Source organism: Pelodiscus sinensis, chromosome 28 (assembly GCF_049634645.1).
Source record: "Pelodiscus sinensis isolate JC-2024 chromosome 28, ASM4963464v1, whole genome shotgun sequence".
NCBI classification, from domain to species: Eukaryota; Metazoa; Chordata; order Testudines; family Trionychidae; genus Pelodiscus; species Pelodiscus sinensis.
Genome location: NC_134738.1, coordinates 11444003 through 11468854, shown reverse-complemented (window position 1 = coordinate 11468854; position 24852 = coordinate 11444003). Strand labels below are relative to the sequence as shown.

At 57.3% G+C, this 24852-nt stretch overlaps 2 protein-coding genes across 4 annotated transcripts in view; both read left to right on the top strand.

Moving 5' to 3' along the window:
* BMP1 (bone morphogenetic protein 1) overlaps positions 1–23233 on the top strand; it is a 99104-nt gene extending 75871 nt beyond the window's left edge. Inside the window, exons 12-20 of one of the 3 annotated variants that reach the window (XM_075910889.1) lie at positions 682–877; positions 1672–1797; positions 2017–2177; positions 2874–3057; positions 11990–12115; positions 12323–12450; positions 13988–14201; positions 15880–16130; positions 18246–23233. In XM_075910889.1, the coding sequence (XP_075767004.1) occupies positions 682–877; positions 1672–1797; positions 2017–2177; positions 2874–3057; positions 11990–12115; positions 12323–12450; positions 13988–14201; positions 15880–16130; positions 18246–18380 (1521 nt within the window). In that variant the 3' untranslated portion in view covers positions 18381–23233. Of the gene's footprint in view, positions 1–681; positions 878–1671; positions 1798–2016; positions 2178–2873; positions 3058–11012; positions 11411–11989; positions 12116–12322; positions 12451–13987; positions 14202–15879; positions 16131–18245 lie in introns of those variants that run through there. The other 2 variants (XM_075910890.1, XM_075910891.1) reach the window with 2 other exon arrangements.
* The window catches only part of PPP3CC (protein phosphatase 3 catalytic subunit gamma), a 288696-nt gene that overhangs the window by 67169 nt on the left and 196675 nt on the right, over positions 1–24852 (top strand). The window lies entirely within an intron of this gene.

The window sequence follows — 24852 nt, the reverse complement described above, 5'->3', positions numbered from 1 at the left end:
GAGCTGCTAGCCCTGCAGCCGTGTCTTCTGCGTGCTTTCGAGCGAGCCCCCGTGTTATGCGTACGGCAGTGACTCCTCGTGTGCAGCTCAGACATGCCCCTCCAGGCTCTTTACGTGCCCATTATGGGCTTGCCTGTGCTTTCGCGGGGGGGTAAAGCTGGCATCACTGCTGGAGGCCGTGGCTCGCACCACGAGAAACGTGGTTCAAGTGAAAGTAAACTCAGACCCTGCATCCCCAACTTCTGTCTGTAGCATAATTCCTGCTCATACACACGGTTTGCCCCTCTCAGGCATGTCTGTGTCCTGGGGTGTTCGACTGCTCACACTTGCACTGAACGTGCAATGCATCTCCTTCAGGGCAGCTCCCTGGGTCCCACTCCATGCTCTGCCACTGACCTGCAGGGTGACCTTGGGCAAGTCCCTTCCAGGTTCCATGCCTCAGTTTCCCAAATTTTACAGTGGGGGCTGTGGTCCCGCCCCTGCCTGTTTAATTGCGTTGGGATTATTAGCTGACAGGAGCTCTAGTGCCAAGTGAAACCACAACGGTTTGGGCCACTGCTCCTGGGCTGGGGAGTTAACCTCAGCAGGCTAAGTTGCCATCTGGCCGCTGGGCAGCTGATGGATCCTCGGGAGACTTCGGGTGACCTGCTGTCTTGCCTGCTCTCCCCCCCCCCATCCCAGATCGAGCGGCACGACAGCTGTGCCTACGACTACCTGGAGATCCGGGACGGCAGCACCGAGTCGAGCAGCCTGATCGGCCGGTACTGCGGCTATGACAAGCCCGACGACATCAAGAGCACGTCCAACAAGCTGTGGATGAAGTTTGTCTCGGACGGCTCCATCAACAAGGCTGGCTTCGCCGTCAACTTCTTCAAAGGTACCGGAGCCTCCTTCGGCCTCTCCCCCGCCAGGCTCGCCTGGAGCTGACGTGAGCCTCCTGGTGCAAGGGCTGCGTTCAGGGCCGCGTAGCGGGGCAGGGACAAGCTGAGCCACTTCTCCCCAGGCTTTCTCCCTGTGCTCCTGCAGTCCCCAGCCCTGCTGCGTTCCTGTCCTCCAGGGGGCCTCCCGGAGTGGCACTGCGCCCCCTGCTGGCCAGCACCGAGACGCAGCTGATTAGCAGAGCGTGCATATTTACAGCCTGCAGCATGTGTTCAGCCTCCCCCCCCCACATGCCTTGCTCCGTCCTGAGCCTGGCTGCTCCCAGATTCTCCTGTGAGCTGAGCAGGGGCATGGAAGGGAGCAGGGAGCGCTGAAGTCAGGGTGTCCCCCTGCCCCTGTACCCCATCTCTGCAGAGCAGGGGGCGGGGGGCAGGAGACCCACAGCGGAGCTGCTCCAGTCTCTAGCACGGATGGTCAGTGACTCAGAGGAGTGCAGAGACACACACACACTGTGTCGCTGTCACACACACCCGAGTCTGCACCACACACGCTCTGCACCCCGCACCCAGTCATGGTCACACACACACTCGATCTGTGTCACCAAGTCTCTCTCTCACACATACAGTGTCTCTCTTTCACACTCCCTCGCTCTCGTGGTTTCTCTCTGCAGCCCTCAGCCCCGCCCCTTCTGCCACAGGCCCCACCCCTTCGGGGGAGCCGGGGGCTGGCCTGCCCCCACAACATTCGTGCTTCCCCAAACCAGGGCCTTTCTCTGCTTTTGTCCCCTGACAGAGGTAGACGAGTGCTCACAGGCCAACAACGGCGGGTGTGAACAGCGCTGCGTCAACACCCTGGGCAGCTACCGGTGCGCCTGCGACCCCGGCTATGAACTGGCTTTGGACAAGCGCCGCTGTGAAGGTCAGTATCTCCGGGGGGGGGGGGCTTCCTAACCTGCTGAGGGCTCCAAAGCTGTGACTCCTTTTCCCCCTGCTCACCTTGCCCCCCGTTGCTCCAGCCCCCAGCCCCCCCCCCCCCCCGGCATGCTCTAGGACAGTCGAAGTCTCCCACAGCCCGGCCTCGGGGAGCGGGGTGTTGAGGGAAGCGTGGGCAATGCTCCCTGTGCTTGACCCCCTGCAGCCGCCTGCGGAGGCCTCCTCACCAGACTCAACGGCTCCATCACCAGCCCGGGCTGGCCCAAGGAATACCCCCCGAACAAGGACTGCGTCTGGCATCTGGTGGCGCCCTCCCAGTACCGCATCTCCCTGCAGTTCGAATTCTTCGAGACCGAGGGGAATGACGTGAGTCCCACGGCGCCTCCCGCGTTCACGCCTCGCCCCCGCCTGCTTTGCTGCGGGTCCCCACAGAGTCGCCAGCCCCTGCGGGCGCGGTCTGGACTGGCGGGGAGGCCTGGCTGCAGAGGGAGGCCCGATGTTGGTTTCTGACAGCCTGGGAGCGCCGTGGGTCAAAGCCCAGGTAGCAGGGGCTGTCTGAGGAAATGAGGGACTTTCTGCACCAGGGTGTTTGTCGCACGAGATTCATAGACACCGCGGTCAGAAGGGACCTTGGCGATCGACTCGTCTGGCCAGAGACTTTCCCTGAAGTCAATTCCCAGATTGTGATTGTGTGATTGTGATTGTGATTGTGTGATTGTGAATTGTGATTGTGAACCAGAGCAGATCTTTTAGAAACACAGCCCATCTCGGTGTTAAAGTTAGCCTCGCTGTGGGAAACGTACACCCTATTTCCAGCTTGAATTTGCCTAGTGTCAGCTCCCAGGCACCACCGTCTAACTAGTGCAGATGCATTGGTGCAAATCTCATGTGGGCACGTGCACGCCACTGTAAATCGTGACCCCTCCCCGCGGCCAGGCGCTTTCTGCAGCACGTTTACACTGGCGGGTAGGAGCAGCGGAGACATGCTCTGGGCTCTAGGCCCCGAGAGCCAGCCGCCTCTCCTCACCCCGTCTCAGCCGGGCTCCTCCTCCTGTCCCCCAGCAGGTGTGCAAGTACGACTTTGTGGAGGTGCGCAGTGGGCTGTCGGCCGACTCCAAGCTGCACGGCAAGTTCTGCGGCGCGGAGAAGCCGGAAGTCATCACTTCCCAGTACAACAACATGAGGATCGAGTTCAAGTCCGACAACACCGTCTCCAAGAAGGGCTTCAAAGCCCATTTCTTCTCAGGTAGACCCTCCCGCCGGCAGCATGGGCGTCCTCTGTCCCGCACCCCACTGCTAACCACTTCCAAACACTTCCCGATGCCGAGAGGGTGCAGTCCCCAGCCCTGCCCACCGGAGGGCGCTGTGCTGCCTCCGGGAAGTTCTCTGCAGACACCTTCCCATCTGCAGCTGTGTTGGGGGGGGAAACCCCTTGGAGTTTCTGCCGGGGGGGGGGACCCCTTGGAGTTTCTTCCGCTCTTCCCAGCCGCATTCTCAGCTGGTGTGAACCAGCTTCGGTGCTGCACTGATTCACACCAGCTGGAGATTTAGACCAAAATCCCAGCCAGACTCTCAAAAGGCCCCTGCTTAAGGAAATTAAAAAAAAAACCCAAACCCGCTACTAAAGCCATTTACAAAACTCTCCATTGAATAGGCAAAAATCTCTGTCCTGCTAGCGTCTCAGAGGGGTCGCCGCGTGAGTCTGTAGCGATAAACGCAATGAGTAGTCCTGTGGCACCTTAGAGACTAACAAAATGTAGAGAGAGTAGCGTGAGCTTTCCTGGGCAAAACCCACTTCCTCGGATGAGCTGGGGCGGGAAAGCAGGAACCCAGAATTTATAACAGGAAAAGAAGGGTGGAGGGAGACCTGTCAGTTGTAGGGCCGGAGTTTGTTCCTCTGGTGCCGCTGTGCACTATGGGGCACGTTCCGGGCACGGTCTGCAGTCGGCCGCCTGGTACAGGTGTAAATCCAGAAGATGCTGAAGTGAACCTGCTCCAACGTCACGGAGATGGGGCTTAGGCCTAGACCCTCAGGCGCTGCTGTTCTGGTGAAAGCGCAGGGAGCTCGGAGCAGGGCTAACTTGGAGGATCTGGGTCTCGCTGCTCGCTCTGGCCCCGACTCTGACCCTCTTGCTTGCGCCCCGTGTCCTGTGGCAGCCAGTAGCACAAGGGCAGGACTCACCGGAAGGGAGGGCAGCGGAATCCAGCCTCATGTGGGTCAGATACAGCCAGGGATGGTCAGAGGCCCCCCCACGGGATGGTCAGAGGCAGCCCCAGGGGTGCCTCCAGGCCGAGTTCGGCAGACACAGAAAGCAGCACCATTCCCGGGGGGTCTGTCTGCAGCATGGGCCCAGCTCCTCTCGATCCCTGTGTGTGACTGTAGCCGCGCTGCAGTCGGGATGACAAGCCCTAAGCGAGGGATACGTGCAGCCAACACGGCCTCACGCCTGTGGGCCTTCGTTGGTTAGACAAATTGCCCCTCTGACTCTTCCTCCAGTGCCGGAAGGCCAGGCGTTGTCTGATCCCCGCTTTTGGGGGACCTGATGCAAGTAGGGCTTGTCTATACACAGACTGAGTGCGTGGCCCGCACAGGAGGGACTCCACCCCCTGCCGGGCGCTACGGGGCCCCGGGGCCCCTGCGACCGGGCCCAAACATCCCCCTAGGGCTCTGTGACGCTGCTGCGGGCAGTGTCGGCTTGCCACGCTCCAGGTCCGTGCACAGACGCGCCCACGTGTGAGGCTGAGTCTCAAGAGCAGCCTCCAAGCCTGCAGCCCATTAGCGGTGCAAAACTGCCTGCGCAAATGGCAGCGTTTAGGCATCGAACCACCAGCATACGGCTGCTTAGCCCGGCGGCGCTGCCTGCCTGGCTTTAAAAGGCGCCGAGCCCCCAGAGGTCCGGCGTGCTGGCGCTCGGCGCCTCTGAGGAACAGGCCCCAGATACCTTAGGGCTGCCCTAGAATTGCAGGAGTGCCCCGGCGCCCCAAGGGGTCGGATTCATCGGCCTCCATGCAAAGGGACAGCTCCAGGGCAAGCCATGAGGTGCCCTGGCCCCGCCTGCCCTTGGCGCTGCCCTTCCCTCCCCAGGGCACTGCATTCTCTGGCATTCTTGTGGCATAACAGCTTCCTGAGCTGTCCCAGCTTGGCCACGGGTGTCGCCTCCTCCGCTTTGCCTGCCCCCCGCCGCGCGTCTTGGCTCTGCTTTGACAATGCCACTGTCTGCTCGGTGCCGTGGCTGCGTGTCCCTCTTCCTGCCGCGCTGGGGCGCGCCTTCTCTGCTCGAGGGGGCCCCTCCCTTCCTCCTCCGGCCGGGATGTGCTCAAACCTCCCCCTCCTTCCCTAGGCTGGTAGCAGCAGGGAGATATTGACCTGTCCTGGTGTCTTGCCTATGCAGGGTCATCTGCATCCCCGGCTTATACCTAATGCAGCAGTGGGACTGCCTTGGGTCTAACTCTAGGCATTGCGGGGGGGTTAAGTCTCGGCAGGATTTGTCCCTTAATGCTGCGGTGGAGGTGAAGTCTCTGATACGTCTAGCTTGGGTCTCCGTCCTTTGAACCGGACAAGGAATGTGGGGACAGGTCACTGAAAACCATTACCTGCTTATTTCCCGTGTGGTCTGTGTCTTTCTCTTCTTCCCCCCTCCGAAGCCTCAGATCAGCGTTAGCTTTCGGAAGACTCTTTATCCGCCGCCCTCGCGGGCGATCTCTTCCAGCCGATGGAGAACAGCGTCGCTTTGCAGGAGCCCAGCTGAGAGGCTGGCTCCGGGACCCCGAAGCATTTGGGTTTGGGGTGGGGTTTTAGGGCTGGCCAGGTTTGGTCCTGAGGTTCCTTAATGACGTTACTGCTGCGACGCATCTCATGCTTTTCATGCATGTGTAGGAACATGGTTAGCTCTAAGCAGGCGCTGAAATCCCAGGGAAGGGCAGGCGATGGAAGGACCCGTGTGAAGGGGAAGCACATGCTATTCTGCAGAGGAACGGGTTTAAGCCTATGCCGTAGGGCATTCCCGAGTATAGGCCAAAGAAAGTAGAGCAGTGATATCAAATTCCTTGAGGCTCCAGTGGATTCCTCAGGGTCCTGGCCCTCTCAGGCCTTCTGCCTGAGCCGTTTTGCCCTCAACGCTCAGCGAATTTCCTATGGCTCCGTGGGCGCCCTGCCCCACGCCCATGCGGCCACCGGAGACGTTCCCAAGAACCCACCCAACAGGGCTCCGGCAGCTTCTCCAGCACCATCGCATTGCTTGTTGATCGAGGCCTGCGGCGGCTGGAATGGCCAGCGAGCCAATAGGCCGGCCTCGCGGACCATGCATTGGCTTTATTTCTGTCAATGAAAACGAGGCGTGAAAACCCAGCCAGGCCCAGGCGGCAAGAATCGCCACCAGCCACCAAAGAACCACCATTGATACGCAGCCAGCTACATTGCCGAGGCGTCCGGGTAAGTCTCCGATTCTCCTCAGCTTCCTAGCTTTAGAGCCTGCTCTGGGGACTTCACTCACCTAGATGGGTGAAATCCGCTGAAGCCACCACAAAAATTTTGTCACTGACTTCAGTAGGGACAGGGTGGCGCCCGTTGGTTCTAGCGGCACCGCTTGGGTGGCTCGGAGCTGCAGGATCAGGCCCCGACTTGGGTCTTCCTCGGCCTGCTGACGTGCCGTGTGTGTTCCTGGCCCCGTTGTGGACACGCAGTCCTTCCCCAAAGGCTTCCTGAATAACTGCCGAGCCACCCCCAGAACAGTTCTCGACACACCCTGGCTTGCATTGTGTGGCCCCGGGTAACCGTGGGCGACTTCTCGGGGGCCCCCAGTCTGTCCCAGCGCTGCTCGCGGGAACCTCAGGCTGAGAATTCCCAGGGTGCCCACTGCTAACGAGGCCTTAAAAATATCCCTTCTGTCTTCTCACGCAGGTCATGGCCGGTTCCCAGCAGCAAGGTGGAGCTGGAGGACACAAACATAACTGGAGTCTCCCTCTGGCCCATCACCCTTCTTTACCCCCAGAGTATTCTCTTGTTGCAGCCCAGCACCAGGCAGGGCCAATCATGGGCATCTCTCCGACGTTCCCTTGGCTGGCTTCCTCTCTCAATGCCTTCCTGTTCCCGGGGTCATCTCTGGAGTCCTTGGGCCATTTGTACTCCAGTCTCAGGCAGGAAGCAAAACCATCTCCCTGTTGTCCTGTTGCACGGGGAGGAACCCTCCTGCCTTCGTGTCTGAGTCACGTTCCTCGTCTCCGGGGCTCCGTAGGGGATAATCGGGGGCTGCTGAGAGAGCGCTGGCTGAGAACGGAGCTAACACCACAGGTTAAGGTGGGGGGCTGTGAGCCCAGTGAACAAGATCAGAAAGAGACCGAGATGGGGTGGAACCGCAGCTGTGCACCGTGTCCACCAAGACGTTGGCCGGAATGCCCTGTTCCTTAGCAGGAGCTGCCGATTCTTGGTGGTGTCTAACCACGCTTAAGGACCCATTTCTGCTGGATCTACCCGTATCAGCGCTCAGGTAAGCTCCCCTGGTAATGTCCCTTCCACACCGGCACATTGCGTCCCAGCTGTATGTGTGTGTGATTCAGACAGCAAGTCCGGTCCCTCTTCGGTCTCTTTCTGGCCCTTCCTTCCAACTGGGCAGTGTTATCTGCCGGGCAGTTGTCCTCCACCCCAGCAGTGGCTGCATTCCATCCCCACTCCAGGGGGGCCTGCTCCCGGAAAGCACCGCAGTGCACACTTCGCGCTGCGGCGCTCGCGTCTCGGTGAAGGCAGCGCGTGCTTTGGCCAACGGGGAGCTTTCGGGAGTCAGGGCCATGCCCACGGGGCTGTCCGGCCCAGTCCTGCATTGCTTGATTGCAGTGGGCATGTGTGGTGCAGGTGGAAAGCAGCCTCAGGCCTGCAATGTGGCGGATGCTTTGGGAACCGGCGGGATACGTGTCAGCCGGTATCGCTATAACGCATTCTTTTCAGTGAACGAGTTGCTAGAATAAACGGTTGCTAAAGACAGCTCCTTTCCTATGCAAATTCTCTTTGTCTCCCTATCCCAAGAGTCCTTCCTGGTGGGGCTTTATTACACGGCAACACCCCAGCCTCGACTGAAACGCTCCCCTTCTGCTCTGTTTGCTGCCTGTCCGGTTAGGCCAGGGCCAGCTAATAATTTTCACCGGGGAGGCCACTTAATGAATTTTGATACATGGTCATGGGTTGGCTCCACGCCCCCAGAAGAGGCGGGGTCTGGGCGGAAGGGGCGGGGCTGGGACAGAAGGGGCGGGGCTGGGGACTGGCCACTCCCTAGAGTTGTCTGGGACTGGAGGATTTGAATGAAACACACAACAGAGGGCTCGCAGCTCCCAGGGTTGCTCTGGCTATTTAAAGGGCTCGCAGCTCCCGCCTCTGCCGGGGTAGCGCCGCGACCGTGAGCTGTTTAAATAGGATTCTGCGGCCTGAGCCGCCGGCGGGAAGTTGGGTGGCACAGACAGTAGCATATAAATAAAAACAGCCAGCCCCCGGGCCATATCCTGCTCATGGCCGAGTTAGGTGTTACACACACACACACACACACACACACACCATGAAAAGCTCTGGTCACATGCGCACACACACACACACACACACACACACACCATGAAAAGCTCTGGTCACATGCGCACACACACACACACACACACACACACACACCATGAAAAGCTCTGGTCACATGCACACACACACACACACCATGAAAAGCTCTGGTCACATGCACACACACACACACACACACACACACACACACACACCATGAAAAGCTCTGGTCACATGCAGCAGTGGCTGATTAGAACAAGGGGGGAGGTTGCACACGGGGCTTGTTACTGCACGTCTCCCCATTCTTAGCCACAGCCAGGCTCATCGGGGCTCCAGGCCCATGCACCGTGCTACACAGAGCCCCATGGGCATGTCTATGAAAGAGGGTCCTGAAGATGCCTGGCTGGTCGCAGAGTCCTAGGAGCATGCCCACTGGCTCTCACTGTGATCAGGCGCTCAGGCCCCGAGTAAGGGACTTGGCCCGGCCCTGCGGAGTTGACAATCTAAATAGACAGACTGGGGGAGGGATAGCTCAGTGGTTTGAGCGTTGGCCTGCTAAACCCAGGGTTGTGACTTCAAGCCTCAAGGGGGCCATTTAGGGATGTGGGGCAAATCTGTCAGGGATGGTACCCGGTCCTGCCGGGAGAGCAGGGGATTGCACTTGATGACCCTCCAGGTCCCTGCCAGCTCTGTGAGCTAGATTACACCCTTGTCCTACCGATGAGGCACAGAAGTGACTGGCCACATGGAGAGTCTGGATGGTGAGCCCCGATCGCATGAGGCCTCAGCCACAAGCCCAGCCGGCCTTTCCTGAGTTCGGCCGTAACTCCATGAAACGTGTGGAAGCACTGTCAGGTTCCTGCATCCCACAGGGTTTGAAATGGCCGCTCCTCGCAGACCAGTCACTCCTACTTTGCAAGCACCTGACGGTGTGCTTGGTTATGTACAGGGCTCGCTGCCCCTGGGGGCTTGCACTCACGAGCTTCCTGTTGGGGCTGACTTGTCTGTCCCTGGAGTCAGGATCTGCCGAGTGGAGAGCGCCATAGGTGTAGGCTTAACTGTCCTGTTATTAGAGGGCTGAAGCACATGACCTACAAGGAGAGGCTGAGGGATTTGGGCTTAGTTAGTCTCCAGAAGAGAAGAGTGAGGGGGGATTTGAGAGCAGCCTTCAACTCCCTGAAGGGGGGTTCCGGGGTTCCGAAGAGGATGGAGAGAGGCTGTTCTCAGTGGTGGCAGATGGCGGAGCAAGGAGCAATGGGCTCAAGTTGTAGGGGGCAAGGCCTAGGTTGGATACTAAGAAAACCTCTTTCCCTAGGGAGGGGTGGAATCTCCATCCCCTGGAGGTTTTTTAAGTCCCAGTTTGACAAAGCCCTGGCTGGGATGATTGAGTTGGGGTTGGTAATGAATTGGGGTTGGTTCTGCCTGGGCAGGGGCTGGACTTGATGATTCCTGAGGCTAGCCCCACTCTTCTATGATTCTGGGATTATTGTTATTTGGGTTACGCTGGCACCTCGAGGCCACAGCTGAGATCAGGGCCGCACAAACACATCGTGCGCAAGCGTCCCCGCACAAAGCTCTTCACCCAGACACAGCTGACAAAGGGAGGGAGAGGAAACCAGCCAAGAGAGGAGAAGTGACTTGCCCAGGGTCACACTAACAGGTCAGTAGCAGAGCTGGCAAATAGAATCCGAGTCTCCTGGCTGCCAGTCCCATGCCATATCTGCATCACCCCGCTGCCTCTTGACCTGCCCCCCCAGCCAAAGAAATTGCCCGTAAAGATCATCTAACCTTCCCAGCTGGAAGCCCTGGGAACCCTACCCATCCTCCACCGCCTTGAGAGGACCCCGCGTTTCAGGGCGGTTCTGCCGTGTGCCGGGGCAAGTCCTTCCCGTAACGGTTGAGCCAGGGTGCAGCGGAGTGGAGGTAAGTGGGCACGTGGGAGGACTTTGCCTCCTCCGATCTCCTCCACACACCAGAGTGCGCACTGTGATCCCTCAAGTGTGGTCTCCCAGAACTCCCCCAAATTCACACGCTGCACACCGTGGGCCGCTCTCCCGCCCTCTGGGATCTGTGCCGAGAGCTGCCTCCCCGGGATGATGTGGAATTGGCTTTTCGCAGGCCAAGCCTAGCAAAGACTTTATTTGACCGTTAGCTTGAAAGGTCCAATTGGCTCCCAATACTCCCTTGTCTCAGACCTGGCTGGAGTCCGCCAGCCTGTCTCTGCCCCCTTGCATTGTCCCCTGTGCCGACCTGGAGCCAGCAAGGCCAGGATAACATGGGACAAGAGGTTCCCCGTCCACCTTGAACACTCCCTCCGAGGGCTGCGTCAGACCCTCCCAGCCCAGCCGCCCCTGGGAAGGGAAGTTTGCTTTCAGAAGCCTTGGGGAGGGTGGCGGGTGTTTCAGGGGGTTTGTGGGGTTCTTACGACTTTCCCTTTGTGCTGCGCCTCTCCTGTAGTTCTGCAGCAGTCGCTGTGTCTGCGCTTCCCCTCCCGTTCGGCTTGCTGAGTACGGCCCCGGCTCTCTGCATGCCGCCCGCCCCCTTCCCCTGCCCTCAGCCCTTGGCTTGGCTCCCAGTCCAGGGGGTCCAGCTGCCCTTCCTGACACCGCGGCCCGGGTTGGCGTTCATTTTCTCTCTCTCTTTCTCTCTCCCTCTCTCTGTCGTTCCAGAGACGAAGCAGCCGCTGCTGCCGCCCCCAAAATCTCGCCCCCCCGGCTTGAAATTCCGCCTGCAGAAAAGACTACGAGCCCCGAAAGGAACAAGGCCCATCCTCCGGTCGGCCCCTCAGGAACCCCTCTGCCCCTCCAAAGGATCCAGGGACCAGGGAGCCAATGTCCTCCCATCCTGTCCTAGCTCGGCACCTCACCCCGAGAGCGGCCCAAGCTCCAAATCCCTTGCTTGACAGAACTGGTTGCCGGCCTTATTATGTTTTTTTTAATTCGCCATTGTTTTTAGACTTCTCTGGTTTGGCGTTGTCCGGCCGACCTTTATTTCCCCTTTTTTATTGTGTCTGTGACATTTCCTGTTGATGAGTAAAGAGGGACTCCGTGCCCTGGTCTTCCTTGCATCTTTGGTTGTCCTTGTGTGTGTTTTTCGGCCGACCCGTCGGTACCGTAAGCAGGTAATGGTTGTGTCCCTCGCATACTGAACGGAGGTCCCTAGGGAGCGAGCACTGGGCACGCTTTACAGGCACGGAGTTTGAGTCTCCTCTCGCTTGCACTCTTGTGCGTCCGTCGCTGGTGGCCGTGAGAGCAGGCCCATCGCTCTGGTGGCCGACGAACTGGCTTGTCTGAGAGATTCCTTCTCTGACAGCTAAACCTTTCGAGGCCAGGGCCTGGGACTTCCAGCAGCCGAGCCCCCAGAGGCGGGGAAGAGAGAGGGAGTGATTTCAGCACTTCCCCGGCACAGCGTGTCTCCTTGGAAGACACTGGCGCTCGAGCAGGCGATGCCGGGGACTCCGGTTCCGTCGGCTGCGCTTCCCTCGCGGTCGTTCCGTGGGGGTCTGTGCCGCCTTACGAGCGAGCCCCGAGGGGGAGCCTGCCTCTTTCTGACCCAGCTTTCGCCCTGTCGAGAAGGGTTGGCCGTTGCCCCGGCAGGGAGCAGTGTCGGGCCCAGCTAACCCGAGGCCTGCTTCTTCTCCCCTTAGACAAAGACGAATGCTCCAAGGATAACGGGGGTTGCCAGCACGACTGCCTGAACACCTTCGGCAGCTACCAGTGCCAGTGCCGCAGCGGCTTCGTGCTGCACGACAACAAGCACGACTGCAAGGAAGGTAGGCGGGTCCCCCGGATGGCAGGGAAGGTCCGACCGTCTGGCTGGGCTGCTCGTTGCTCTGAAAGGCTCGCTGCCCGATTCTTTGCTTTCCTCAGCTCTTCCTCTGGGATAAGCCTTTGGGAGGGGCGGGTGAGTGAGTTTGGGGAAGGGAGGGGGGAGAAATGAGCCCCCGACTGACTCCTCCTTTGGGATCCTCTTCCTGCAGCCGGCTGTGATCACAAGGTGACGTCCATCACGGGGACCATCACCAGCCCTAACTGGCCCGATAAATACCCGAGCAAGAAAGAATGCACATGGGCGATCACCACCACGCCTGGGCACCGCGTCAAACTGGTAACGTATAGGGCAAGGGGTCAGCAACAGAAAAACACAATATAATGACCGACCCTCCCGGTCCTCATATGAAGTAAACAGTCCACCTCAGACCACTGATCCACGTAGCCCATTGTCCTCTCTCCACCTGTGGCCACCGTCCATGGATGGCCGATGGAGCCGTGGCACGTGGCGGAGGAAGGGAACAGTTAGGTAGTAACATCCCCACGGGGCATTTCTTGTTCCTGTTCCTCGGCGAGCGGGCAAAGGGGAGGGAGTAGATTGCAGACACCTCTGCACAGAGCCTTCCAGCTGCAGTCGGACGAACGTGGCTCCTCATAGAACGGCCAGAGACATGACTTGGAATCATAGAGTCACAGAACACTAGAACTGGGAGGGTCCTCGAGAGGTCTGTCTGTCTAACCTGCTCTTGAATATCTCCAGTGATGGAGATTCCACAACCCCCGTAGGCAATTTATTCCGGTGCTTCACCACCCTGACAGGCAGGAAGTTTTTCCTAATGTCCAACCTAAACCTCCCTTGCTGCAATTTTAGCCCATTGCTTCTTGCTTCTGCAATTTAAGCTCCTTGCTTGTTCTATCCTTAGAGGCCAAGGGGAACAATTTTTCTCCCTCCTTCTTGTAACACCCTTTTAGATACTTGAAAACTGCTAGCACGTCCCCTCTCTGTTTTCTCTTTTCTAAACTAAACAAGCCCAATTCTTTCAGTCTTCCCTTCTAGCTCATGTTTTCTAGACCAGTGTTTCTCAGCCAGTGATACGAGTACCCTTGGGGTACTCGAGAGAGGTCTGGGGAGTACATCAACACAACTGAAATTTGGAGAAAACTGGATTTTTGTTTTACAGCGTTTTATTACTTTTGTACTTTTTACACCCAAAAATGTCATCGCCCGCCTGACTACAGTTAAGTTGTTTAAACAAATGTGTTGCAACAGTAGGGAAAAAAATGGTGTGTCTGAAACCTGTAGGTATTGGGGGTATTTATAACTTTTTTTTAAAAAGGGGTGCTTTATAAAAAAAAAAGATTGAGAAACACTGTTCTAGACAAAGACTGTGAATGGCTCGCTAACTACAAAAGCAGCTTCTCCTCTCTTGGAATTCACACCTCCAGATCAGCTGCTAGAAGTGGGCCTCATCCTCCCTGATTGGATCCACCTCTTCATCTCCAGCCTGATTCTGGCCTGCATATTTATACCTGCCTCTGGAAATTTCCACTACATGCATCTGACGAAGTGGGTCTTTGCCCACGAAAGCTCATGCTCCAACATTTCAGTTAGTCTATAAGGTGCCACAGGACTCCTCGCCACTGTTCTAGACCGTTAATCATTTTTATTGCTCTTCTCTGGACCCTCTCCAATTTCCCCACCTCTTCCAGAAACGTGGCTCCCAGAACTGGACACAAGACTCCAACTGAGGTCTAATCCATGCAGAGCAGAGCGTAATGGTCCCCCATCACCATAGTACCTTGAGAGCCAGACTTCTGGGCTTTGCCACCTACTGTCATTGTAAGTGTCCTTCCATCTCCTCCCCTCTTCCCAGACCTTCACGGAGCTGGATGTAGAAGGCCATCAGGAATGCACTTACGACCACCTGGAGGTTTACAATGGGAAAGATGCCAAGGCCCCAGTCCTGGGCAGGTTCTGTGGGGCTAAGGAACCAGATCCTGTCATCTCCACCGGCAACAAGCTGTTCCTCAAATTCTTCTCCGATAACTCCGTCCAGAAGAAGGGCTTCCAGGCCACCTATTCCACAGGTAACTGGGCTTTTGACAGCTTGAGGCTTGGGTGAGTGGCAGGTACCTAAAACCTCCAGAGGGTCGTGGCAAAATCAGGCCAGGTGTTGTCATGTCCCTCCTTCCCCCCACATCTCCCTGGGAACATGGAGGCTTTAGGGACTCCATCCTTGTGTTAAATGTATGGAGAGGGGCAAGGTAGGAGAAGAGCAGAGAAACTTGGGTCAACAGGTGACAGCGGAGCAACATGGAGAGGAGCCAGTGTACTGCCGGAGGGCGGATTGGAACCTGGGACGAGGGATGGGAACAACTAGTTGACAAGCCAATGCTTATCGACTAGTCCGAAAGAGGCAGTCATGCGGGGGGGGGGGGGGGCTTCAAAGCTGACCCCAGCTGATCCCAGGGTCCATGCGGAGCTGCCACTTTGAAACAGGGGAGAGGGGGGGAGTATGGGGCCAGCACGGGGCTGCTTGAGTCCCCAGCTGGCCCTGTGCGCCCCACAGCACTTTCGCCTTTCAAGTGTAGCAACAGCCCTGGGGCTGTTCAAAGGCCGAGGCGCCCTTATGACTAATTGCAAATTGCATCGATTAGTCGATTAACCGGTTAATCTAAACTTAACATCCCTACCTGGGACCTCTGGAGCTTGGTGCGTGAGCCTCTGCTGCGGGGGTGGGGAACCTTTTTGGGTCAGGGGCCTCACACGAGTGAGAAGCTAAAAAAGAAGAACTCACTGACGTGGCTCCCGACTGAGAGAGAGAACGACACTCCCCACATCTCCCCTCCTTCCCCTCAGACAGCAGATCCTAGGGAGGCCCAAGCTAGTAGATTGTTTCCGCCAGCCCCACAGTGGGACGGTGGGGTGGGGCTGGAGTGCCAGCACAGGCTTCCCAATGCTGGGGGGGAACCCCAAGTCTCGGGGGGCCAGATCCAGGCAAGCTGGGGGCTGCACCTGGCCCCCAGGCCTTAAGTTTCCTGCCCCTGCTCTACCACTTAAGCTAGAAGCCAACTGGCTCTCAGCTAAGACTGTAGAGCACTGTTTCTTAAACTTTTTAAGACTAAGAAACACCAAAGACTTTTTTTGCTGAGGGGAAAAAAAAAGCCCCCAGGGAAAAGTTATTGAGCCAAAAAAAAAAAAAGAAAAAAAAAGGAGGCTTGCCCTTTAAGGGCAGCCATTTTGAATTCTGTTCTCTCCTCGGAACGCACTTTAAGAAACGCTGCTGGAGAGCAAACTAGTCCTCTCTCTCTGTACGTGGTCTCCGTGCCACTGCCTGGGACAGGCCCTGCACCCAGCAGGTGTGTGGGTTACACAAGCAAAGCTGCCGCCCAGTTTCTTTGGGAAGTCGGTGGGACTCGGGATGGGGCGCTTCTGCGTGGCCCCTTTGGCCACCCATCTCAGCGCTGCTCAGTGCAAAATGGGTTGGCTGGGTCTGGGGCTATTGTCCAGCATTCACAAAACGCCCACGTTTGCCGACGTAGCAGAGAGGCCAAAGGCTGGAAGGGGCCAGAGGCCGAGTCTCACTCCCACGCCTACCATGCCACACAGGTGGGGTGGGATGGGCGTGGGGTGAGCTCTGGAGGTGGATGAGGCCCACGGTGGTGGCCGAGAGAAGGCGTTAGAACACGGAGCGGGCGACGGCGCTCTCTGGCAATAGCTGCTTGTCCTTCACCTCCCGGCCGTGCCCGTGTGCTCTGCCTCCAGTGTGCGGGGGCCAGCTGCGAGCTGAGGTGAAAACCAAGGACCTGTACTCGCACGCCCAGTTCGGAGACAACAACTACCCCGGGGGCTCGGACTGCGAGTGGGTGATTGTGGCGGAGGAAGGCTACGGGGTGGAGCTCATCTTCCAGACCTTTGAGATCGAGGAGGAGGCCGACTGCGGTTACGACTACATTGAGCTCTTCGACGGTTATGACGGGACCGCGCCACGCCTGGGGCGCTACTGTGGATCCGGGGTAAGCTCCTCAACTGTGCTTTCTTCCCTCCTCCCCCGGTCAGCTTCCGAAGGAGGGGAGATCGGGGCCACACACGAGTGAAACTGTGTGCATGTTGCACACCCACATTTGGGAGCAAAACAGCAGCCCCCAAGCCAGGAATTCCGGGGCAGAGAACCGTTTTTTTTGGCTCAGGAGCCGCTGACCCACAGAAAAATCAGGCAGCAGCATGACACAAGTGAGAACCCTCACGGTTGTGGCCCCCGACTAAGAAGGAGACCCTTGCTTTCAGAGGCTAGGGAGGCCCACCCTAGTAGATTTTGTGTGCTCCAGCCCCACAGGGAAGTGGCAGGGGGCTGGAGTGCCAATCTAACCCCCACCAGGTGGATTTGAACCTAGGACCTTAGTATAGGAGCCTTTACCCTCCAAGCTAAACACCAGCTGCCTCCTAGCCCCTACTGTAGAGGTCTCTTGGTCTTCACTGTTGCTGTGCTCTAGGTGCCACTGCATGGGCCAGTGAACCACACTAGGTGCATGAGTTACACCAACATGGGCTCCCAAATGCAAGGGGTACCCCTGAGCCTCGGGGGCCGGATCCAGCACCTGAGCCTGAGGTTCCTCACCCCCTGCAATGATTGATCATTCGGTTTGGTGGCTGAACCGAAAAATTCAGGCGGGAGACAAAATGTTTTGTTTGATCCCAAATGGATTTTTTCCAAGGTTTTTTTTCAACATTTTGGGGTGCTCTTTCTTCACCCGCTTATTTTTTAAATGTAAGCCAGTCTAGCCACATTTCTAAACAAAAAGTCGAAAACGTTTGTTTAAAAAATGGTCCATTTTTTACTTTTGGGTTTTTTTTTCCCATTTGTTTTTGGATGACACTGTTCACTGGGGAGAGGTTGGACTGAAAAATGCCATTTTTTGGCAAATAGACGCTTCCCTGAAAAACGCCCTGGCCCCGCGTTAGCTACTGGGGGATGGGCACAGAGTAAGGCCTGATAGAGAATGGAATAACCGATTATAATGCAAACCCCAGCAAGCCCGTTGGAGGAGAGGGGGAAACACCTACCTTCCCGGGGGGAGCGGGAGTTGGGCCCAAAAGGAAAGGGGAAGGTAAGCCAAGCCGAAATCAGTGTCCACCCAGCATCCGTGTCCGCTGAATTAACCCAGTTCAGACTGGTGCATAAATAAACATTAAGCTGCTACGCCCATGCGCGGTGGGGTGTAAACTGCCCCATCCCACGACGTGTCCCGAGATTCATCCGTGACTCTCAGCCCCCCAGGCCTTCGCCCTGCCCCCTCCTTGCTTCAGAGCTGGTGGTGGTTTGCTGCTGACCTCTCTCAGTCGCAACGGACAAGCCCCTTCCTGCGACCCACTGAGCTGCACTGGGGGAAGGGGAACTTTAAACAAGGTTCCCCTTGTTTGCCCCAGGGAGTCTGCACACCAGCGATGGGCAACCCAGGCTGTGCATTTGCCGCAGGAGTTGGCCTCCTTCATCTCAGTGGGCCGCAAGACTGTTGTAACCAAGTAGGGTTGCCAGATGCCTTCACAAAAAATCCCGAACATGGCGGGGCAAAAATTGGCTGAGCGAGAAAAAAAAAGTGGGGAGACCATACTCGAGAGGGGAAAAAAAAGGTCGCTGCACCTTTAAATTCCCCTGTTCCCCCGGCTAGATGCGGCAGGAGGAAAATGTACCCACCGGCCTTCCGTCCGAGAAAAACAGAAAACACCCGACATTTTACATGCGCCGGTATTTTCTGTTTTTTCGTAACTGGCAGAAGACGCAATTACCGGACACCTGGCAACCCTACACGCCCATCTGTGGGGATCGGGCAGTTTTGCTCACTGTGCTGGTATACCTAGAATGTGCAGGAGCCCTGGCTTTATGTGTCATTTTAGTAACACTGGTAGGAAAAGACAATGTGGACGGAAACCAGCGGAGTCTGGCAGCCCTGCGCAGGGGCATCGTAACCAAAATGTCTCGCAGGCCGCTCACAGAATCCCGATGGGCCGGATGCGGCCCTAGGGCCGTAGGTTGCCCACCGCTGTTGTAGACTCTCAGACCCCTGCAGTCTTGCCCTATGGGGGGAGAAACGGGGCCCTGACCATCTCTCTACTCCATTGCCTCCCGCCAGCCCCCGGAAGAGGTCTGCTCCGCCGGAGACTCGGTGATGATCAAGTTCCACTCGGACGACACCATCAACAAGAAGGGTTTCCACCTGCGGTACACCAGCACCAAATTCCAGGACACGCTTCACTCAAGGAAGTGAGGGGCCACAGCCACCGGGGCCCCTCGCCACCCCCCCGCTGGAGGGACGGTTCTTTTCTGCATACAACAACCGCACGCGCGGGGCGGGGGGGCCACACAGGCAGACAGACAGACTGGACGGAGAAACACACCGCGAACCTCAGCACTAAGACACACTCACACAGTGGCCAAGGTGCAGTCAGCTGCTGGCATAGAGCAGATTTTTTTTTTTTGCGGGGGGGGGGGAGGGGGAAGGGGTCTTTTTTCTCTTTAAATACCCATTCCTGGGCCTCTTTGTTTGATGAAGCAGGGCAGCCCCTCCAAGCCGGAAGCAAATGTTCTTTTTAACCACTTTGCAACTACCGTTGATGAATCGATTGTATCCCCAACTCCCCTGGTCCCCCCCCCCCCCCGCCCCCCAGGAGGTATCGCTTAATGCGGGAAAGCCCAATCGTGTGGCAGGTCTTTGCCTTTATAAACTTGACAAAGCAGGTATCGGCTCAGCTCCCTGAACGTCCAGACCCCACAGGAGCGAAGAGCCCAGCACGCCCGCCTGTTGTAACAGTGTAATAAATACTCGGTCTTGTCAGGCCGTTGGCCTTTTTAACTCTCCGCTCTTTGCGGAGTTTGTTGTCGTGGTGCTTTTCTGAGAGAAACCTAATGTGCCGGGGGCCTTCCCCCCCCCTCAATGTTCTTAAACGCCTGATCGCCGGTTGGAGCGTCGTCCTCTCTCACGACCCATCGGTCGATCTAGAGACCGCCCCAAAGCAACTGCGGGAAGGAGTTCCATCGGCCCCAGTTGGAAGGTCTGCATCTAATAAACGGAACGTGTTGCAAACGAACCCGCCTGGAGTCCTTGCTGGCATGCGCCTGCCCACCAGGTATTCCCTGCTGTGTCCCTTCTTTTGGGGATCCTCTTTTGTCCTCTGCCACCTGCCGGTGGTCTCTGGCCGTGCTGACTCTTTTGGGGGGGGGGGTCCTTCTTTGCCACAGTCCCATTGGGTCTCCCTCTTGGGAGGGACACTAATCTCCTGGGTCCTGTACTCCTGCCGGCTCGCCTTCCGTGTCCAGCGCCTCCGTTTCTTGCGGGGCTCTTGCGGTAGTGGTGCTCTCCAGATGTTTCCAGCTGAGCTCTCTCTTTTGTGGGCCCTTTTCTGCGCTGTCTCCATCTCCCGTGGGTCTGATTCTCCTTTCGCGCACATCTTAAGGTGGAGGAATTCTAGTGGTGCCCATGGAGTGTCTCCAGTGTATGGTGAATGAGACTGAAAAAGGCCCACTCTATCTGGGTCTGGAGGCAGGAAAGCAGTGAAGCAAGCACATCAGTGTTACGTGTCAAGAAGCGCATCGGTGCTTTGCTGATACGGGGAGTTGCAGAGGAGAGGATGGGCTTGATTGTGCATTATTAAGAAGTACTTTTTGTACATGTTTTTGTATTCCGATCACTTTTCCCCTCACGCCATGTGCTAAGGGGAATAGCAGGGTAATTAGACACAAGAGAAACCTGTAAGGTCAGAGGGGCACTTAGAGTCAGCAAGGAGCAGAGTCTTGGACAATGTTTCCTCTAATTCTTTTCTATCCGTGTGCAGAATAAATTTTGTTCCATGCACCGATGCATGTGAGGATGTGCACCACCAGGAGACAGACATGCTACCGGCTGGGGGCGCTCTGATAATTAGCGGAGCGGCCTTTGTCCCTCTGCTGGGTGGCCGCCCAAGCACTCGGCTTACAGGGATCACTGGTCTGTCCTGGGTGTGAACCCCAACGAGGCTGGGTCTCTGAAATGCTCAGGTGCCGGCACATTTGCCAGGAGGTGCCAGGTGCAATGAGAACAGCGTTCGCACACGAGCCTGTCTCTGACCCAGAGATGGGTCCGATCCCAAACTCCAGAGCTTCAGGACAGATCAGAGTCAGGCCTGAATGGTGCCCAGGGGTCCCGCTCAGACTGCAAGAGCCATTTTGCAGCAGAGGAGCCTTTGGACAGAGGCTCGAGACAAATAGGGAGAGCTCCCGGTCCTGTCCAGGGGAAAATCCAGATGCCTGGATCCCACTCTCCATCCTCAGCCCAAATAGTGGGCGGAGTCCTGGTCGGGCAGGGGAGTTTCCGGCTCTGTTGTGGGTTTGTGGGAGGCACCTGGGAAGGGAAGCCAAGCGCTGGAAACGTTCGCCCTCAGCCTTCCCAAACTCCTCTCTCCTCCTCGCTCCGGCCCAAGAAGTGTGATCCTGCCTCTGTCCCTCTCCTGTCCTGTGTCTCTCTGCATGAGTCGCTGGGACTCTCGCCTGTGGGTCTGCCTGTCCTGTCTTACGTTTCTGCAGCGTTTCTCCTCCCGAAGGGTCCCAAAGCACCCAGGGAGCCCATCCTGGGGGCTTAGCACCCCTAGGGGACCTTTGCCCTGGGGTGGGGTGACTGCGCGGTGGACAGCTAGGATACAGGGTGGTGGGAAACTGGGGGACACAGCAAAAACACTGCGTCAAAATATTGAATAAGAACGGCCAAAGGTCCATCTAGCCCAGTCGCCTGTCTGCCGACAGTGGCCAGCACCAGGTGCCCCGGATGTCTTTACAGAGGAACTGGGACGTCCGCCTGCTCCAAAAGACATTGCAAGGGGCCCCACTTCAGCTCCCTGGGAAGGGTTAACAGAGATGCACTAAGCGCCGCCAGAGCCCCGCACAGCCGAGGCTCCGCCGTGGGGCAGGCCTCGTTCAGCAGCGCTGCCAATGACTCCAACGAGCGTTTCCCCATTCAGGGCAGAGGGGGTAGAAGCTGAGTACGGGCCTCAGGACTTGCGCTGTTCTTTCCATCAGTTCCCGCGTGTCTGTGGCGATTCCTGTGCTGAGCAAACTGCTCCGTTCGGCGTGGCTCTGAGGCTGGAGTTTCTCTTTTGCTCCTTCCTCAGCCCAGGGGTGCTAGAAAAAGAGAAAAGTACCCATAGGCCGGGGGTCGGTAATCGTTCTCACAGGGGGGCCACTTAATGCATTTTGAGATGCGGTCACAAGCCGGCTCCCCCCCCAGAAGGGGCGGGACCTGGAGTGGAAGGGGCGGAGCTGGGGACTATCTTCCCTCTAAAGTTGTCTGGGGCTGGAGGCTTTGAATGAAAAACACAGCAAAGGGCTCGCGACTCCTAGCCCCACCGCTACCGCATTGCCTGCAGTTGCTATTTAAAGAGATCGTGGCTCCGGCCTATGCAGGGGGAGCACCGCGACTGGCAACCGTGAGCCATTTAAATAGGATCTTGCGGCCTGAGCCACTGCCTGGAAATTGAGTGGCAGAGGCAGCAGGACAGACGTAGAAAGTGGCCAGATGCAATACGAGGGCTGGATCAAAGCGTGAGGTGGGCCGGATCCGGCCCCCGGGCTGCATCCTGCCCAGCCCTGCTATATACTGTGATGCTGGATGACCTAGATTAAATAGCGTGGCTAGCTTAGTTATCACTGACATTGTCCATCGCTCCTCTAGCCAGGACTAACCTGGGACCCGTCCCCATTGAACAAAGTGAGAAGGGCAGGAAGTACACACACACACACTCACACTTACACACACACACACACTCCACATGCCAGATCACAGCGCCCCTCTGGCGAATCCAGGCGTTTAAGGAGTCCAGGAAACAGGTCTCCGAACTTTCTCCGGAAAGTGACTAACCTGCAGTCCGCTTCCTGACAGTCTCTGCTGCCAGCCTCGGTATGAAGGGTGCTTATGACATCACCCGGGCAGCCGCTGATGTCATAGACAGCTGGCGCGCGGCTCTGGAGTGAAGATGATACGGAGATGGGCCAAGTGAGCGGGAAGGGAGTGGTATGAGGCTCAAGAAAGAGAAATGGCAGGACATGCACTACACCCCTCGGCAGCTTTCCAAGAAGATCGGAGTCACCTACTCCATGGCCCAGTTCATAGTGCAGAGCTATCGCCGGCCACGCCACCCCAGAGCCGGCCAACGTGTCGCCCACCTGCAGCCAGCTCCCAGAAAGCCCCACGGGACTGTGTGTAAGGCCCAGTGCACCTGTTATGTCAGGACCAGGGGCCAACGTGCTGGCGTGTCCTTGACATCTTGCAGCAGAGCAAAGGGGGAAGCGAAGGAGGAGACGAGTGACAGGGAGGCTCCGTTGGCATCCAGTGCCAAGGGCGGGAGGGGAGTCAGGAACAGCGGGGACTCGGATGCGCCTTCTCTTCTCATCGCCTCGCGATATTACTCCTGGGCCAAGTCCCGAAAGGAGGACGTGAGCGACGCTGATGGCCCCTCCACATCCTCCGCCAGGGGAAGAGGCTACCTGAGACCTGCGAGAAAAGCAAAACTTTCCAAAGGAAGGAAGACAAGGAGGAGACCACGTGTGAAAAGGAGAAAAAGAGCCATGAGCAGGAGACGCCAAAGGGCAAGAAACCCCCTCGCTTGTGTGCCTCCCACGCTGCCCTGCCAGGACCGAGGTAGAGAAATTCCCATCAGCCTCTTTCTGGATGTACCATTGACCATCTACCTGGAGGATGAATGGGGCACGTGGGCAGTGAAAGGAGAGGAGAGACAAGCTGGCAGGAAGCGGAGAAACAAAGGCGTTGCTGTCCAAGTGCCTTCCATGTGCACCACCGAGCTAGTGGCAGGAGGCAGCTACCAAACCGATTCTTCTTGTGGCGAGGGCGAATCCAGGACCCAGCAGTGGGCTGCAGCTGCATCCAAGACAGTGGCTGAGAGCCCAGGGGAGAAGGTGGCTCCGGTCCCTGAAGAGATCGCCTCTGACCATGGGCCTGATCCAACAGTAGGCGAGGTCCCGGCAGCCAGCAGCAAGCAGTGTGCTGGCTCTGGGCGGTGGGAAAAGCTCCAAAACTGGCTGCTGTCCTTCGGAATGTGTTTGGAAAATATAATAAAGTCCTAGCTCTCCCAGCCAGACCCTTTCCTGTTTGCTAATGCTTCCTTGGTCCCCAATGGGAGCACACTAAGGGCTTGTCTACACTGGCACGTTTGGTCGCCCAAAACTGCCTTTTGGTGACAAAACTGTGAGAGCATTTGCACCGCCATGCGGCTTTTGTTGGGAAAAACACCCAGTTTTGACAACAAAAAACTTCCAGCCTTGCCCGAGACTTTTGGCTTTTCCCCTCCCTTTCTTGTCAACAAAGAGCCAGTGTGGACTCTTGCTGTTTGTTTTGTCGAGAAAACCGGCTTCCCCCAGTATCCCACAAGGCCTGCACAGATGGCTGTACTCAGTGTTTTGTGATCTCTGCTGCCCTGCAGGCATGTGCCCCTCCCCCTTTCAAAGCTCTGGAAAGTGTCTGACAGCTGAGTGAGCTGCTCTGTTTGGGGAACAAAGAGCAAATCATTGGACTGCTCCTGTTCTGCCCTGCTAGGAACCCAGCGGCAGGGGGGCTGCTGCTGCCGGGGAATGGCTGGCAAGGGTTGCTGTGCTGCTTGGACATTCCTCAGCACAGAGAGCTCCCAGAGCTCCGAGGGAATCCAAGAAATGCAGGGATCAGCTCTGCCTTCCCACCACACTGCCCTGTGGGACACTTACCCAGAATGCTTTGCTCTATCTGTCAACAGGGGAGCTAGCCATGTGGCCAAGAACTGTCGACAATGGGAGGCAGAAAAACCAGCTTGACCGGTTCTCACTTTCGGTGACTGTTGCGCGTCGGCGGCACTTGTGTCTCCAAAGCTCCCCAGTGTAGACATAACCTCAGAGTGCTGAGCCAGGGACCAGGGGCGTCACAATGGGCTGGGAACACTTGCAGGGCGCCAGCTGTGAGCTGCAGGAGAGTCTGGCTTTGAGGGCCTGTTTTAAAGCCACCGAAGTCTCTATGCTGACTTCCCTGGGCTTGTAATTGGGTCCTTGTTCACCACCATCTGCTGAGCATCTTACATCCTGGGATCAGGCCATTATCTGGTCCCTGGCCACAGCCCCAACACCCGGCAGGCAGCTTGCTCAGGCAGGGGCTGGCCTACAATCACGCTATTCTGGGAGAGTCCCTCTGATTTTAGGGGTCCAGCAGGGCCTAGCAGGGAGGGGAGGCAGCTGAGTGGGTAATAAACACTGTCTGAAAAGTATCTCAAGTCGAGCTGGGTGGAGGACAGTTCTCTGTCCTGGCAGGGTTGTTGAGAGGTGCAACTTTTTTCCCATCCCAATCTATTTTTCCCATCTCCAAAAAAATTGGTGACTTGCAGCTCAGAAGAATGGTTTGCTTTGGTAACTTTGTTTCAGTTTCAAATGCACACACACACACACACAGACACCCACACCCTGTGACGTAGTGGGGGTACCTGGCTGGTTTCTATGCTGCTGGCTCTGGGGTAACCCCCACTGGCTGCTGTGGGTACCATGACCCAGCAAAACAGGATGAGTCACTATGCAAACCGGTATGGCCAGACACCCCCCATGGAGAGGAACAAAGGGAGGGGGAATGCTGCCCTGGCTGGGGGGTAGGGCTGGAAGAGTGTTAGTGAGTTTCTGTCTGGGAGCATGGAGGAGACAGCCTAGGGAAAGGGGCTGGAGTTTAGGGGCCCAGTCTCCCCCAT